At 41.8% G+C, this 18,536-nt stretch overlaps 1 protein-coding gene across 1 annotated transcript in view; it reads right to left on the bottom strand.

Annotated features, from left to right (window-relative positions):
* Positions 1-1,451: 1,451 nt before the first annotated feature.
* Positions 1,452-18,536, bottom strand: part of sv2ca (synaptic vesicle glycoprotein 2Ca) — a gene marked incomplete at both ends in the record, with an annotated part of 33,137 nt that continues 16,052 nt past the window's right edge. Inside the window, 11 exons of the mRNA XM_083905488.1 lie at positions 1,452-1,635; positions 1,730-1,889; positions 2,207-2,413; positions 3,182-3,315; positions 3,404-3,568; positions 3,889-3,977; positions 4,065-4,175; positions 6,096-6,185; positions 6,445-6,578; positions 15,558-15,709; positions 16,542-16,722. Coding sequence (XP_083761614.1) covers positions 1,452-1,635; positions 1,730-1,889; positions 2,207-2,413; positions 3,182-3,315; positions 3,404-3,568; positions 3,889-3,977; positions 4,065-4,175; positions 6,096-6,185; positions 6,445-6,578; positions 15,558-15,709; positions 16,542-16,722 — 1,607 coding nt within the window. The remainder of the gene's footprint in view (positions 1,636-1,729; positions 1,890-2,206; positions 2,414-3,181; positions 3,316-3,403; positions 3,569-3,888; positions 3,978-4,064; positions 4,176-6,095; positions 6,186-6,444; positions 6,579-15,557; positions 15,710-16,541; positions 16,723-18,536) is intronic.

An 18,536-nucleotide genomic window follows, 5' to 3' on the forward strand; every position in this document is an offset into this window, starting at 1 on the left:
CCAACACAAAGCAGCAGAAGGAGGAGGAGGGGGGGGAACTCGCCATTTATACAATAACACACACACACACACATATAGGAGGAGGGGACCTGGGCTCACATTTGGATAAAAAAAAAAAAAAAAAATCACCATTTCAACTTCCACAATAACAAAGCAAGAAAAGAAAAATAACAGCGTTCAATTATTGGTACATGAAAATACAGTTTTTCAATATGGCCTTTTTGATTCTGGGGTCAGGTAGGAAATGCAAGGGCTTGGTGTCGTTGTCGTCGTTATTATAATTAACTCTGAAAAGGTCGCCGTGCGTGTCGTATAAGTGTGTGTGTGTGTAGAGTGGGAAAAGTCTCGGTATATGCATGTGACAATCTGTATTCCACACTCGACGTCCACTTTATTAGGTACACCTGCACGTCAATGCAACATTTGCATTGTCGTTAACTGAAATAAAAATAAAAACGTCAATTTAATAAATAAATAAATAAAAAAGCTAAAGTAACTAAAACCAAACTGAATTGTAGATAAATTCAGCTTTTCCACAACTTCATTCTGGCATACAGACCAAAAACTTCAAATTTTGAAGTTTTACTTTTGATTTACCTGCAGATTTTAAAGGTTTAAAGAATGAAATGAGAGGATTTGATCATCCGTAGTTGGTGTCACACCTTCAGCGTCTACAAGTCAAGGCTTTCGCTTAATACCTTGAAAAACTAAGACTAAGACTAAAACTAAAGTGAAACTGGTCAATCGCTCTTAAAAACTAATGAAAAGGCTATAAAAACTTTAATAATAACCTTGCATCAGAGTATTTCAGAGACTGTTAAACTGCTGGGATTATCACACACAATCATCTCTAATACCTTGCTGATGCTCAGAGATCAAAAAATAGAGAAAGGCATCTATCGCAGCAGGAGACCACACTGTGTCCTCTGTACCTAATAAAGTGGCCAGTGAGATCTGTGTAGCTTTTTATGCATTTATGTATGATTCGACTACAGCATGTAGCCCTTCGACTGTGGTTGTCCTGTGGGGGGGGGGGGTGCCAGCTGTCACGCCGGTGCGTCGTGTGTCTCCTCTGTCTGATCATCTATTCCTGATGTTGTCAAACAGCAGGTTCGCTGTGCTCATTACAGCTTGTTTTTCCAACTTTCCTCCCCCCATCTGGCTCGTCTTAATAAGACGCCATCAATAATGGAAGCTTGGAGCTACAAGATTTTTGGCCAGAAGGTGCAAGAAGTCACTGGAAAAAAAACCCAACACCTTACTAACCGCCGCCAGCTCTGTCGTGTGATAATACCCTATGAAAATATGGGATATTTCCCAGCTTCACTTAATGTGACTGCAGGTGTGAATGTATGAACCAAGCCGTTTGCATTTCTTACCCAACTCTCCCCGGGGGGCGTCCACCCAGGTTTCCATTTTTTTTTTTTAACCCCCAGTGGACGACGCTGGTGTTACATGAGGACGTTCGCTCGAGTGTCAGGTAACCGGAGCGCGACCAGGCCCCCGCCGACGAGCACGGACGACGCCATGAGGATGGGAATGGCCTTGGTGATGCCCACGAGAGAGCCGAAGATCAGGTTGCCCAGGACGGCGGCGAGCTTACAGAGAGCGTTGCAGAAGCCAAACCCCGTTCCTCTGCAAAGAGTCAACGAAAAGGACTTAACACCGTTGTTCTTTTTCACTCATTTATTCATGAGTGCAAACATTGGGGGTAAACGGAAACTCTCACCTTCTGACGGTCGGGAACGACTCAGTGGTGACCACATCCAGGGAGTTCCACGCGGAGATGCTCAGGCCGTTGTAAAGGCACAGCATGAAAATCATCATGGACTCACTGGTGCCAAACCATAAGAAGAAACAGCTGATGCCTGAAAGCACCATAGAACCGCCTGATGGACGTACACAAAGACAAAGAGAGCAGGAGTGAGGTGAGGGAGCGGTTATTTGTCTAATGTTCCACTGAATTATGGGAAATATGGTCCCCGTTCAGACCTGGTATGAACATCTGGACACAGAGTTCAGTATGATCACGATACCGATTATATCGCGATACAACGATCAATATATAGCAAGACAATCATACAGCGATACATCGCGATATCTGTCCAACTGTAGAAAACAAAAAAAAAGTGAACAAAGTCTACGTATCGAGCGCGGACGGTAGCGTCTTCTTAGCGTGAACCCACCATTCACGCATCGCTCTCACCTAGCATGGACAGGCGGCCGATCTTGTCCATGAGAAGGGCGGACACGATGTTGCCGGGGAGGACGGCCAGGGTCCCGAGGAAGTTGATGAAGTAAACCCAGTAGGCGCTGTAGTCGTCGTCGAACGTCATCTGACAGCCCGTCTTGTTGTGCGCGAACGTGCTGTTGACCACTTCCGTGCCGTCGATCAACTTGGCGTCGTCGATATCTGCGGTGACAGTGTGACAGGTCTTTCCCTCTTCGTGCTTGGGGTTATAATATATATACATTTACCACTAACCCTAACCCTAATTATATGGCTAACCATAACCCTAATTCATTGGTTCTCAAAGTGCGGCCCGGGGGGCCAATGGCGGCCCGCGGAAACATTTCTGGCGGCCCGCAATGAATTACAGTTGATAGTTTTAATCCAGGAGCTACTAAGCTTGTTAAATGTTTATTGGACATTACTGGATACAGACCAATAAGTGTAAACAAAAATACTGGGTATTTACCTGGTTTCTATATGGTGAATTTTAGTGTATTATTGGGTTATAAGCTGGTAATAAGCAGATAGCTACAGCCCCCAATTAATAGCTATTTACCCAGTAAATATATGGTAACAGAAATGTGTTACTTGGTATTAACCTGTAATTAGAAGGTAAGAACAATGGCCAAAATACTGGGTAATTACCCAGTAAATTATAAAGCTTTATTATATTAATGCTTAAATTACATTATATTAACGCTTATATTACTTAAAGCTAAACTGTAGAACTGCAATCTGGTCATAAACTTTTTTACAAATGGGATTTCTTTCTGGGTTTTTTTTTCCTTTGGCGGCCATCAGTCCAATGTTGGGTTCCTAAATTGGCCCTCAGGTATCACAACTTTGAGAACCCCTGCCCTAATCCTTACCCTAACCCTAACCCTAACCCTAGGTTACCCTAACCCTAACACCTGATGAATCTGAACTTACATCTAACGGCTCGCTCACCTGTATTGAAGAAGAACACGTCGACGAAGGTGCAGTTGCGGAAAAAGGAGCCCACGGACTTCACGTCGTCAAAGTAGCAGTTACGAAAGGTGGAGTCAATGAAGGTGACGGACCTGAGCTTCATGTTGATGAACCTGGAGAAATCACAGTTTCCTAGATTTAATCTTCTGCCACAGTACTCAACATCTCAGACAGCTACATCTCCACACTCATCGTATCTACCGGTCATTGACGAAGACGCCGTTTTTGTGAATCTGGTTCTCCAGGGTGAAGTTGAAGGTGAAGTCCTCGATGCGTTCGTTGTTGTGGATCTGCACCTTGGAGGCGTATTCGTCCGCCTGGAGGTGCTTAATGACATCGGGGAACCAGACTGACAGGCCATAATACCTGAAACGGAATATAGTTATTTACATTTGACAAAAACATCGATAGTTACGTGTCCTCGACACCCTGACACCTGTGGTTTCTGTTTGAATTTAAAGAGTTTTCAGGCTGTGTTCCCTCCCTGTCTCTGCTCTCACTGAGACAACAATGGACACAAGTATTGATCCACCAAGCTGTGATTGATTCCAACGCCACGAAACTTCTGCGACCGCAGAGAGATCAAATTAGAGAAAAGCAACACGGTCGCAGTCCCATCTGCCTGTTAGCGCTATTGTTTTCGACCGAAGACGTTTACAATTTATCTGTGTCACAAAAGAACTCACCCAAACGACAGCGTTAACCACACCAGGGCCAGGCGCATCATGTTCTCCCGCATAGGGTAGTTAAAGCACTTCATCAGGTTGTGGTAGATCTAAAGAGAGACGCCAGATTCGTTACACTTGATGTAAAGAAGAAACCTTTGTTTTACCTGAAAATTTTTAATTAATGAAATGTTTACCCCATGCAATTCAGCTTTCATCCGAAAGAAAACCCTGGAAACCGGGTTGCCAGATCCTGAATCCATTTCAACCAGTTCATCCAGCTGTTTGGGAATCTTGATCCTGTTTACCTGCAAAATGAACCATGGGAAACAATAGAACACAAAATATTGTCGATTCACCTTTTTATAGTAGGGTAGTATAACATAGTACAGTATAGCATAGTACATAATAGTGTAGTATAGTACAGTATAGTGTATTGTAGTATAGTCCAGTACAGTATAGTGTAGTCAAGCACACTACAGTTTAGTATATAGTAGTATAGTACTCTATACAATAGAACAGTACAGTGTAGTATAGTATAGTAAATTGTACTGTAGTAATGTATAGTACAGTACAGTATATTGCAGTATAGTACAGTACAGTACAGTATTGTGTAGTATAGTACTGCATAGTACAGTACAGTGTAGTGTAGTTTAGTGTAGTGCAGTATAGTATAGTTCAGTGCTGTATAGTATAGTACAGTGTAGTACTGTTTAGTATAGCGTACTAGAGTATAGTATAGTAAAGCATAGTACAGTATAGTGTAGTACATTATAGTGTAGTATAGTATAGGGCAGTATAGTATAGCATAGTGTAGTATCGTGTAATATAGTATAGTATAGTGTAGTATAGTATAGAATAGTGTAGTACAGTATAGTATAGTGTAGTACAGTACAGTATAGTATAGCATAGTGTAGTGCAGTACAGTATAGTATTGTATAGTATAGTACAGTATAGTGTGGTTTAGTACAGTACAGTATATTGTAGTGTAGTATAGTATAGTGTAGTGTAGTACAGTACAGTATTGTATAGTGTAGTACAGTATAGTGTAGTGTAGTACAGTACAGTATAGTGTAGTGTAGTATATAGTATAGTGTAGTGTAGTACAGTACAGTATAGTGTAGTGTAGTATATAGTATAGTGTAGTGTAGTACAGTATAGTGTAGTGTAGTATATAGTATAGTGTAGTGTAGTACAGTACAGTATAGTGTAGTGTAGTATATAGTATAGTGTAGTGTAGTACAGTATAGTGTAGTGTAGTATATAGTATAGTGTAGTGTAATACAGTACAGTATAGTATAGCATAGTGTAGTGCAGTACAGTATAGTATTGTATAATGTAGTACAGAACAGTATATTGTAGTGTAGTATATAGTATAGTGTAGTGTAGTACAGTACAGTATAGTGTAGTGTAGTATAGTATAGTGTAGTGTAGTACAGTACAGTATAGTGTAGTGTAGTATATAGTATAGTGTAGTGTAATACAGTACAGTATAGTATAGCATAGTGTAATGCAGTACAGTACAGTATAGTATTGTATAGTGTAGTACAGTACAGTATATTGTAGTGTAGTATATAGTATAGTGTAGTGTAGTACAGTACAGTATAGTGTAGTGTAGTATATAGTATAGTGTAGTGTAGTACAGTACAATATAGTATATTGTAGTGTAGTATATAGTATAGTGTAGTGTAGTACAGTACAGTATAGTGTAGTGTAGTATATAGTATAGTGTAGTGTAGTACAGTACAATATAGTATATTGTAGTGTAGTATATAGTATAGTGTAGTGTAGTACAGTACAATATAGTGTAGTGTAGTGTAGTACAGTACAATATAGTGTAGTGTAGTGTAGTATAGTATAGTATAGTGTAGTGTAGTGTAGTATAGTATAGTATAGTGTAGTGTAGAGCAGTATAGTGTACTACTTATTCTCATGTTTAGTAGAGGAAAGTGAGCATCCACATAATGATGAAAAAGATGAATATAAACAGTGTGTTGAACAGCGTACGATCAGTTTAAGGAACCCGTCGACTAAGAGGCTTTTCCCCAAAGTGCAGCTCGTGCATCACATAAGCCTGAATGACACAAAACAGCTTTCAGAATCTCTATAATTCAAGATATGATGGTGCACAGTGAAAGCGTTAAAACCTGTCCCACTGGTGGCAGAACATAAGCCTCTTTACTTCCTTGAGCATCAAGGAAAACCCAGTGCGAGACACAAACGCTCACCGTGAAGACTTTCTCCGGCTGCCCACGCGCTCTCATGTTGGTGTCATGGATCTGTTTGAGGATCATCCAGGCTTCGTCGTGCTTCCCCACCTGACAGGAAGCAAAGACGGAGTGAGTAACTGTCTCACCACCACGTTAAAAAAAACGCGTTTGGGTTTTTAACCAGACGGACAGAAATCGTCACGTCACAACAGCGACTCACTGTACTTCAAAGAGTAATAATCCAGCAGCAGAAAACCTGCTGCTTCTTGGATATACAGCATATAAGCCCCTCGTTTTTGACGACACCGCGATTCTTCACCATTAAACTCATTTTTAGCAGATCCAGATAGAGAGAAAAAAAGTTTACCTCAAGGTAGAACCTGGGGCTTTCGGGCATGAACGTCAGCGCCACCACGGCGCACACGCAGGGGAGGGCGCACACCACCACAAACACCCTCCAACTGTGGAACTGGTACGCTGAACCCATGCTGAAGCTCCAGCCTGTGAGAGGAAGATCAGATGAAGATGGAGGACACAGAGCAGCACGACTTTAGGGGAATACATTGAGGTGATGTTCGGTTAAATGCAATTGGTGCTGAGTCTGTTCCATTCTAAAGATGTGGGAATAATACACAACTCCTTATATGGACATCCTTATATAGGGATGTGAATCTTTGGGTGGCTCACGATTCAATTCGATTCCGATTCTTAGGGTCACGATTCGATTCAAAATCGATTCTAGATTCAACTGATTCGATTCATATGATTCTCGATTCAAAAATGGATACAATGCATAGTGTGTTAAGGCAAATTGTGGCATCAAAACAATACAGTTTGTATAAGATAGTGTGATCACACAAAGGTAAACTTAAGACAAAAGTTAACATTTATTCATTCAAAACAAATAAAAACTTACTTACTGTACAAAAAATAATAACTTGAACCTAAACTGTACACAAATAACACAAACTGGTGTTTTGTGTGGTTTTTCAAAAAAGAATCTTAAATTTTTTTTTTTTTTCCCAAAGATTTATTTTTGCAGTTTATGAATCGATTCAGAATCGTGGATGATTAGAATCGCGTTTCCTATGTGAATCGATTTCCCCCCCCCCACCCTATCCTTATATGTTGTTGAGTCAAGATAGGTTGCATATTGAAAAAAACCAAAATCATTTTCCTCTCACAAACAAAGAATAAAATTATCTATCATTATGAGGCCAGGTAGAAGAAGCACACCGTGCTAGTAAAGCCAGACAACATATCATCAGATTGCCTATAGGTTGTGCTGGAAAAAAAGATATAAAACACTCTATATTGCACATTCTTATAGCCTCTGTATATACAATTTAATATAGTAATGTAAAGAAAAAAAAAAGCAGCCTAAAATCTCTGTGTTTTTACAATAGCCCAAAATTGGCCAAACTAAACCGAAGGCTACATTAGAGTAATAAAGTGAGGGATATTCAGCTGCAACGTGCCACGTTTCCATCTATATTCACCTTCACGATCGCTGCGTTCTGCAGAAAAATCACTTATTTGTCGTAACTGGATTGAGGTAAAAACTGCTGTGACCGCATGTAAGAGTCGGCAGTTTTTTGTGTTTTATATTTCTTTATTGCTCTTGTGTTACGCGGTTTTATTGGTTTTATACTCTTCTTTTAACGTTCTTATACTTTTATTATTGTTTTTTTTATCCCGTCTGTGTATGTATGTATTTTTGCGATATTCAGCACTTTGGTCAACGCTCTTGTTTTTTAAATGTGCTACAGTAAGAAAGAAATGGAGGATTGGATTGGATTATAAATGTTGCTAAATATTTAAATGATGTTTTTTTTGTGTGTGTGTGTGTGTGTGTGTGTGTGTGTGTGTGTGTGTATTTAGAGCTCTGGTGAATCAGAAGCGTTTGTGTAATTTAATAAAAGGATGGTCTTGGCAGGTGACTATTATTGAGCCAATCACAGGAGCGTCATATAAATAAATAGGATGACTTGACTTGATTAAGATCCCTTATTAGTCCCGCAGTGAGGTGAAGTACACGCTAACCCGGAGCAGTGAGCTGCCTTCGTTCAGCGGCGCTCGGGGTGCAGTGAGGAGGAGGGTTAGGTGCCTTGCTCAAGGGCACTTCAGCCGCAATAAGACGTAATGTTGTCGTGGCGTTTATATCCAGAGGCTGATTCTCAAATGTTACGTGTGAACCTTTTACTGCAAAAGGGCCGCAAAGGAACTGCAGATAAAATAAAAAAAAATAAAAAAAAGGGAGAGGAGAGGAGAGGAGAGCTCTGCAGCTAAAGCAGAGAGATGTGTGTTTGTGTGTGTGTGTGTGTGTGTGTGTGTGTTTGCCCACAGATGAATGGCTCTCCAGGGGCAGCTGTGAGAAGTGCAGAGGGACGGGTTAATTGAATGTGTAGGAAAGAAATTGAGTGTTTTCTGCTAAGTTAAATCTTGTTGCACCTGATCTCAGCCCACAGGCACTCTGCTAGACTCATTAATCATTGTAACACATGCACGCACACACACACACACACACACACACACACACACACACACACACATATGCTCACAGTGCATGTCTGCATACCCACACATAAACACAGAAAAACCCTTACACTTACTTAAAAATGTAGATGGCAGTGACACTACTAACACAACACCATAATACCACCTACACAGCCGTGAGTACATACTGTACATAAAGTACATATAAAACATCATACGTTCTCCAAAGACATTAAAAAAATATTAAAATGCTTGTGTGTTATCACACAAACAGCATTGACGACCTGGTTCTTCTTCTGTCATACGATCTGCAAACTCAGAATGCGTCACTAAACTGACTGGAAAAGCTATCGCTAGCATCGCTAAATATTAAAAATAAAGAAAGCAGTGTATTTGAATATAAATATAAAAATCTGCTACGCACAATATTCACAATCCTCTCCGCGTGACTCTTTGTAATACTCCCTCTGTCTCTGATCGTTTCTGTTTTGTGTCAGTGCTACACATTTAACTTCACGACCGAACAGGCGAGGCAGAAGAAGCACACAGTGCTAGTAAAGCCAGACAGAATCATACAGAAGCGCCCACAAAAAGTGGATTCTACTGCAAAAAAAAAAACCGCTCGGTCAACCCAAGGTTTGGTGCTTGGTTCTGGTGATGGTGGTCAGGAGGTTGGGTGGAGATAAGACGGAGCTTGGTTATTGAGGTCTTTTTAGGTGACGACGAGGAGGAGGAGGAGTTTGTGCTGGATACAGTTCTGGACAGGGAGCCAGTGGAGCTGTTGGAGGACGGCGGGGGGAGGTAATGTGGTCTCTGGAGCGAGTGCGGGTGAGTAACCCAGGCAGCTGACTTTGGTGTGTATTGCAGTTTTTTGGAGGTCAGTATATGGAAGTAAAAAAGCCGGATAAATAACACACAGGGATCAGACTACACAGATTCAGACCATTTGTCGCCATTACCGGCTTTAATGCTTTAAATGTTTTCTATTTCCCTGCCTAGTCTGACATTACGAGCTCCTGGACCAATTGGATAACAGAGTTCTTTGACGTGACGTTAGGTGGAATAGTGACAATGAAGAACGTTCTTTTGAGCTCTAGCAACAGTACATTTGCCTCTTTGGCGTCTCCTCAAGGGACGAGCAAGACAAAGTTAAAAAAATCCAAAAATGTTGGCCCTTCAGCAACTTCAGGTCTACTGCCCCGCCTCCACAATGACGTATAGACTCATGTAGGGTTGTGAACATTGATTGGTCGGGGGGGGGGGGTTTGCCCTACCGTTCAAAAGTTTGGGTACACCTATACAATTTTTGGTGTTTTCCATTAAAAGTCACACTTTTATTCATCAATAGAGTTGCAAAATGAATAGAAAATATTGTCAAGACATTGACAGGATTAGAAATAATGATATTTATTTAAAATAGTAATTTTTTTCAGCTGTGCTAACATCATTGCACAAGGGTTTTCAAGGGTTTTCTAATCATCCAATAGCCTTCTAACGCGATTGGCAAACAAAACGTACCATTAGAACGCTGGAAATGGGCCTCTATACACCTATGTACATATTCCATTAAAAACCAGACGTTTACAGCTAGAATAGTCGTTTACCAGATTAACAATGTATAGAGTGTATTTCTGATTCATTTAAAGGTGCATTATGTAATGAATATAAACCAACTGGCCATAAAATCCTCCTAAAATGTCACAGAGACTCAGGAATAATGTTCATATAACAAACTGAACTCACCAACAACAACAGTACAGACAAAATATTTTGCAGACTGCAAATCATGTTTATGTTTTGAAATCGTGTTTTTGTCATGTGGCGCCACCTACCGCCGTCTACCAATTATTACAGTAGAGTATCAGCTGCCGAGCAACCATGGGTTGCCAGTCACGTCAGAAAAGGAAACCTAAAAGACCTCTGTATTTTGGATTTGAATGTAGTAACCGTTTTTTGGCCACATTCTTACATATGGCACCTTTAATGTTTGGCTTTTCCTTCAACAATAAGGACATTTCTCAGTGACCCCAAACTTTTGAACGTTAGTGTACATAGTGTTGCTAGTCGGCAATAATCCATGCCACTGTGACTGGTAATCTGACCATCATGACACAAATATATTGTGTAATCTTACTGTAGCACAGTACCGAGAAAAGAGGAAGAAAAGTAAGCGCCGCCTCTGGAGGACACGATGTATTGTAGCTCTGCATTTTGTGTACACTCAAATTTTGGGGGAGGAAGCACAGAGACCGTGACAGTTGTGACCTCCCACGTCTCTCAACAGATCGTGCCTCGTGGAGACGCTGCTCCGGAGGGAATAACACCATTATTCATCAACAGGCGTAGGAGAGGAGTCAGAGGGTGGGGAGGGGAGGGGGGTTAACGCTAATGGTTGTGCCGGAAAAAAGCGCTGCTTGGAGTTAATCTCGCAGCACAGCGCATTAAAAAAATCCCGCTTTGATAGCAATTCATACATCAACTGCTAAAAACAACGACGTACAAAGGAGAGTGGGCGTCTGTTACAAGTGGTTCCAAAAAAAAACTGTACCAGAGAGATGGAAAAAAATGTCTCTGTAGAGAAAACAGAAATGGAAAAACAAACAGACGTGTGCTTTGAATTGACTATTTGCACAATATCTGATGAGGTTTTGAGCCGCGAGAGAACATATCTCAGGTGGCAGATGAGTCTGTGATGGTGTCACGCTGCAGTCGTTGTGTTCTTTGTTGGGCAGCAGCTGCACGAGGAATGACTTTTGTCGCCCGAGTGTTTGATTCTGCTCTTTATTTATTCCCCTTCTCCTTTCTCTGTGTGTGTTTGTGTCTTCAGAGAGACTTCTAGACACAAAAAAAAACACAGAAAAAGAGAGAGAAAGAAAAAGAAAAAGGGGAAGGAGTTGTTCGGCAGTGATTGCCTTTTTTTGCAGATATGTAGCGTGGCTCCGTGCCCCTCAGGGCGAGTGTTTTGTCCATGCCATCGGAAATCTCATTACAGGGATTATGTACATAATTGACTCTAGGTCTATGGATGACTGAGTCAGCACTGCTGCACTACACCCAGACCCAGATACTGGGGAAAGACAGATAGTTTTTTACACCTACGCTAGCATTTAAGAAACGTAATAACATGGTAATAGCGATGTAATAATATAGTAATAACATCTTATCTGTAATTAGGTAATGCTTAAGTAACAAAAGGTCCAAGCTCCCTCTAAGAGGGTAAGGGGGAATAGTTGTGCATATTTAATGTAGAAAATCCCAATCAGAACTTGGTATAACCCAAATTAAAACCCATTGTTTTGCTACACCTTTAAATCCCTAAAGCTATTTATTAGCAACACCTTTGTGACCTCTGAACTTCTGTGACCATTACTGGGAAAGTACAAGTCTCAAAAATTCATTGGTATCAAAAATAGCAAACTTGCTAACTTGATTTTATGGAAGCACAGGGCATTTAAAAAAAAAAAAATCCATATTCACTGTGAGAATAGAAACAAAAATCCTACACCGGCTGTTTATTTTTGCATATAGACATTTAGAATTGTTCTCTTTTGGGGTGAGTGTGTGGACAGGGGTTAAGGTTGGAGGGTCTAGTTGTTTTGGACATGGAAAGTCAGGGTACACCCTGGACAAATCGCCAATCCATTGCAGGGCAAAACCATAGAAATTAACACCTATTCACTCTCACATTCACACCTATGGTCAGTTTCGAGGGTCCAATTGATGCAGGGGATTTTCCAGGGTAGTTTCTGTGCAATAATCATGAATCATGGTTGAAAAAAAAAAATGCTCATTGACATGTTTCTGTTTTGTTTTACTACATTTTTGGTACTACAAATTGGTACTAGGATGGTATTACTATGATATTACATCAATATTGCCATGTTATTACACAAATGTAAAGATAGATGTAAGTGACATTGATACGGAGTCCACTGTGGATGTTCGTGTGAAGATATGAGCGGTGAATAATGATGTGACCGGAGTAAAACTGCGTGAAACTGTCTCTCTGTGTGTGTCTGTCGTCAGCTGTGTGCTGAGCAGATATATCTCCTCCAGGACTCCAGCTGTGAGTCTGCCTGGTGGCTTTTGGGAGACGTTAGGAGTCAGTGAGTGGAGAAGATAAATGAGGTCCCCGATGATGATGATGATGATGACGGCACGGTGCATCAAACAGCCGTTCCTTCAAAGACGCGAAGGTGCGTCTGTGCAGATTTACTGTGTCAATGAAGCGAGGGATTGCAATTTGTAAAAGAGTATATGACGATTACTAAGAGAAGTGAGATTAAGCTACTGTGTCACCAGATATTTGTTTTTTGTCTCAGACATAAAAGACACTGAAATTCTTTGAATGCAGTAATACTGAACTGTGTTGTAATATGAAACACAATTAGGGCGGGGCAGACGATCGACATGGACGAGAGGGCAGGAAGCAGAATAAATAAAACTTCAAAATAAAACTCAAAGTCCAACAAAAAGGTGCCTGGATAATCCAGGGGGTCGTGACAATCTTATGGAGGCGCGTACACGAGGCTGGATCAGGGCGTCTTCTAATCTTTGTATTTTGAGATTTTGTGTTTTTATTTCTTTGTGAATCTTGTTTTTTAATTGTTCTTTTTTGACATTTGGATTTATGACTCTGTTTTGGCACAAAATTGGTGCCAAATTGTGTTTCTATTCCTGTTTTCTTTTTTGTCTGTCAACAGAGTTTATAAACTAGTGTTTTTAAAATTGCTATATAGTGCCAAATGACTATTTATAGTAGTGAATTATTGTAATTTCCGCAATTTGGCAGCATTAACCCTTCTTGCCCACACCCAGCACCCTGCACTGGTGCCGTATACATACAAACACTCCCTCAGTCATGTCTGATAGTATTGCTTGACAGAGCCACGTCATACAAATAATATTAGATTATTTCTGGGAAGGATAATAACATCAACGACGACGACGACGGAAAGGTCACGCACTGCAGCTTTACCTTCAAAGACCTCACATGTCCCTTGAAGAACACCTTGCATGTGTCTGTTACTGTAAGTGACGCGCATCATAACACACACACACACACACACAGCATTTGCAGTAACTCTAACCTTAACCATCACCCTTTAAAAGCCCTTTAAAGTCGTGAGGAGCAGCCAAAATGTCCTCACTCCCTATGGTTTATACGTTTTTTTGGTCCTCACAAAGACACACATACAAGACCACACACACACTCTCTCTCTCTCTCTCTCTCTTGCTGACGTCACGGTTTGGCTCAAGCGTGATCTGGCCATAAATCACCTCTAGCTGTAGCTTCGTCCCATTAGAGCAAGGAGAAAAACCTAATTATGCCTGATCAAGAAGAACACTCTGCAGAGACAGAGGATGGAGAGAGGGAGATGAGAGCGGTAATAAAAGGAAGGACAGAGTTAGGTGGAGAGAGAGCGGGAGAGTACAAAGCGAGGAGCAGTAACAGGAAGGGACAGCAGGTTAAAGGAAAAAAAAAAGAAAAGACAAGGAGTCACAGAAGACGAAGACGGAGGAAAAAGCTCATTCCCCCTGTTTTTGTGTTTGTTGTCGCGATGAGCGTGGGGCTGATATCTAACGCGGGATTGTCATAAATCACGGCGTTGTCTCTCCGCCCCGCTGGCTCCGCACCCGCACCCTCACAGCGTTCATCTGCTCTCTGGTATCAGTGCATACGTTAATCTCTTAACCTCCGCCTCTGCCAGCCTGCAGCGAGACGCAGAGCCGCTATAAGTGATTGATTCTCAAGAAAGCGGCGTTTGACACGGGGAAGCCTTACAGTTTGGTAGACTGTAGTCCTCGTCGTGTGTAAAGATACAGTGGGTAGAATTGAACATTTGTTGGTGAAGTAGTAGGAGACGTATCGATCACTTCAGCCTTCCCTTCACAGCAGTGTTCATTTTTGAAAAATTGTCCGTCAACGACCCTTTTTTTTCGAGACGTTAAAGGTGCCATATGTTAGAATGTGGCCAAAAACGGTTACTACATTCAAATTCAAAATACCGAGGTCTTTTAGGTTTCGTTTTCTGACGTGACTGGCAACCCGTGGTTGCTCGGCAGCTGAGACTCTACTGACTGCAATGATTGGTAGACGGCGGTAGGTGGCGCCACATGCCAAAACATGATTTCAAAACATAAACATGATTTGCAGTCTGCAAAATGTTTTTTTTTAATGCAAATATTTTGGCTGTACTGTTGTTATTGGTGAGTTCAGTTTGTTATATGAACATTATTCCTGAGTCTCTGTGACATATTAGGAGGATTTTATGGCCAGTTGCTTTATATTCATTACATAATGCACCTTTAAATGAATCAGAAATACACTCTATACATTGTTAATCTGGTAAACGACTATTCTAGCTGTTAACGTCTGGTTTTTAATGGAATATGTACATTTGTTATATGAACATTATTCCCGAGTCTCTGTGACAAGTAAATAAAAAAGTTGATGTGACAAAAAGTATGACGAAATCTACTAGCGCTTTCTTCAACGAATAAAAACTAGACTGTCCATGGGCGGGGCTTAGGAAGCAGCCTGTTGATTGGCTACTGAGTTTTGCGCGACAGCTCAATGGACCAGAAGTAGACGCGCGGTTGGAGTCGCCGTCCGTCTGGAACTCGTTCCCCTGGTTTTCCCCAACAACGTCCGACAGTATTTAACGTTTGCCAGATTATCTTAGACGGACAGTTGACTAGCTTGTGTCTACTTGCGGTTCATTGAGCTGTCGCCAACTGGGAAGAGAACCGATCGGAAGAGGAGAATAACAAGAATAGATCCGAGCGGACGAGGACGACATGCGAGGAAACGCGAAAGACATTTTCACGATGTTACAGAAGACAAAACCCTTCGTAAAACCACGAGGAGCCAAAGGAGGCGAGTCGTCCAGAAATCCATGCAAAGTTTAGGTAAACCTACAGCAGATGTATAGCCTGATAAACCTGATAGCAGTTTGTTATAATGACATTTCTGTCACTCACCATAGTGTGGTATGATGGCCCAGGCCATCGCTGATGCATAGATCTCTCCAATCATCCAGAACATACACAACCAGCTCAGATGTTCTCCTCTCTTCTCCCTGGACAGCACTTCTGCAAAGAAGGAGAAGACGATGGGCACAGCGCCCCCTATTCTGCAAGAGTCAGAGCGAGAGAAAGGGAAAGTCACATTCAAGAGGTTTTATTTTCGACTGTTTTTAATCTCGTGAGCTCATGTATTAGAAACTGTCTCAGTCACACGACACAGCATTGATCCTATTATGCAAAGTGTTCTTTTTATTAAACCCCAGAACCAAACATTTAGCCGGCAAAAAGACAATAGAAAAATGAAAATCCTCTTGATTCAGCCGGCATAGGTTGCGTTCGTGGCAGTCGGGAAACCCTTTTCAATTAATCTGAAGGTCCCTGGGGAGAACTTGCTGCAGATGCAATTACCGAATTAGCTCTTAAAGGAACAGTTGCGCTGCCAGAGGACAGAGGACACAATAAATCACCGTCTGCACCGAGGACCAGAAACGACAGCGTCTGATAGAGCTCTCGGTTCTGGAGATTCTGTGATAATGTAAATTAAAGTTTTATTTATAACACTGTAAAAAAAACAAAAAACATTCATGTATAGCTGGAAAGAAAAGCAGAGTTTAATTTCAAACCTCTTGATGATGATAAAATAATCTTTCAATTTGTCAATCAGAGGTCACACATTCATGGCCCATGACCCCCAATCCACTTAATTTGCATCAATTTACATACATCACATGTATTTTTTTATTTTCCATCTGAAAACAAACGCTTTTATTGTGAAATTCTGTGAAATATTAGCACAAATGTCATTATTGCGATATCATTTTGAGCTCATCTCAACTACTACGCCTCTACTGCTCTTCATAATCCACGTCATGACCAGAGTGGACCCAGAGTTTTAAGTTTGAGACCCATACTCTGAATAATCATGTGCGTCACACTCACCCGAAGCCGGCGAAAAGACGGCACAGGAGGAAGAGGCCGTATCCCTGGACGAAAGACGACAGGAAGGCGAAGAAGCCGTTTGTGGACATGCAAATCAGGAGACACTGTCTGCGGCCCACTTTGTCCGACATCCCTCCCCAGAAGAGCGCTCCGACCATCATTCCCAGGTAAACAACGCTGCCTGGAAAGAGAAGAAGGAGAAGCAGACAGTTATTTTTTAATGTTTTTGTATGGAAGTGGATTCCATTGACATTTTTAATCTGTTGCTACCTAAAAACATCCAATAAAAAGTTCTCAGGATGCACTACGCTTCCGTACATACATATTTATTTAAATGATCGCGAAGAAACATTGCAACGTCCAGCAGATCCGAGTGATCTTTCCGTTTGAACAACAACAACAAAGAATCTTCCAGAGTCTTAAACCCACAGCAAAATAAAACTGGTTTAAAGCTTCTCAGTTTTCTCATTCTTTCTGAAAATCAGATACCAAAAAAGGAAACCTCATAAATAAGATCCACTACAGGACAAATCACTCGTTCACGCCCTATAGCAATCTTCGGTGCTGACTTTGCATTGGCCAGAAAATAAAACTGTTTAGGAGGAGTGAATGTCAACTCTGTGGGATAAGATTTTTAACAAATATCTACAGTAAGTACCCATTACCGTGTCCTCCAAATGAGCCTCTGCTGGCAAATGGCAACGTGTCAAATTAAAAGATGGAGCTACATTAAGACTGCGCCTCAGTTACTGCTGAGTGTTTTCAACCAGTGAAATGGAAGTTATGTTGAATGACTGACTCCATATGGGAAAACTGGATTTACTGATGATCACTGCTTTTTCAAAAAGGCGCACACACACACATACACATACATTTGTATTTGCTTAGGACACACTTGAATAGCCTAAACTCATGGTTCTCAAACTGTGGTAAGTGTACCACCAGAGGAAGCTTGCGTACCTACTTGGAGGAAAATATCAAATATGTGTGTAGAAAATGAAACAAATAACAAAAAATTATAATCCGGGCTCGGGCTACCATGGGCTACCATGAGCTATCATGGACTACCATGGGCTCAGGCTACCATGGGCTACCATGAGCTACCACGAGCTACCATGTGCTCGGGCTACCATGGGCTACCACGGGCTCAGGCTACCATGGGCTGCCATGGGCTACCACTGGCTACCATGGGCTACCACTGGCTACCATGGGCTACCATGAGCTACCACGAGCTACCATGTGCTCCGGCTACCATGGGCTACCACAGGCTCAGGCTACCATGGGCTACCACGAGCTACCATGTGCTCGGGCTACCATGGGCTCAGGCTACCATGGGCTGCCATGGGCTGCCATGGGCTGCCATGGGCTACCACTGGCTACCATGGGCTACCATGAGCTACCACGAGCTACCATGTGCTCGGGCTACCATGGGCTACCACAGGCTCAGGCTACCATGGGCTGCCATGGGCTACCACTGGCTACCACTGGCTACCATGGGCTACCATGAGCTACCACGAGCTACCATGTGCTCGGGCTACAATTGGCTGCCATGGGCTACCACTGGCTACCATGGGCAACCATGGGCTCGGGCTACCATGGGCTACCATAGCCAGGTGGTACTTGGTATAAAAAGCTTCAGAACCACTTGCCTAAACAAAGCATCAACTCCAACCTTAACCATCACAAAAATTCAAATCTTAGCCCTAAACTTAACCAGTTACTTAACCCCACAAGGACCAGGTTTTGGTTCCCACAACGACTACTGTTCATGTAGTCCTATAGTCCATGTCCTGAAAGGTAACAAATACATAGACGCCCACTCTGCATGTACAGTATGTATCACAGAGTAAAAACAATTCATGTGAAGCTCAGCTGTAAAAAAACTCAGCCTCACAAACACCTCTAAGACTGTGCTGGACCGTGCAGCACTGATGAATAAATACAGCGTGTAATAGTCTGAAACCAGCGGTGATCACCGAGGAGACAAATGTGAAC

This window comes from Microchirus variegatus (assembly GCF_963457635.1).
Source record: "Microchirus variegatus genome assembly, chromosome: 18".
Classification (NCBI taxonomy): domain Eukaryota; kingdom Metazoa; phylum Chordata; class Actinopteri; order Pleuronectiformes; family Soleidae; genus Microchirus; species Microchirus variegatus.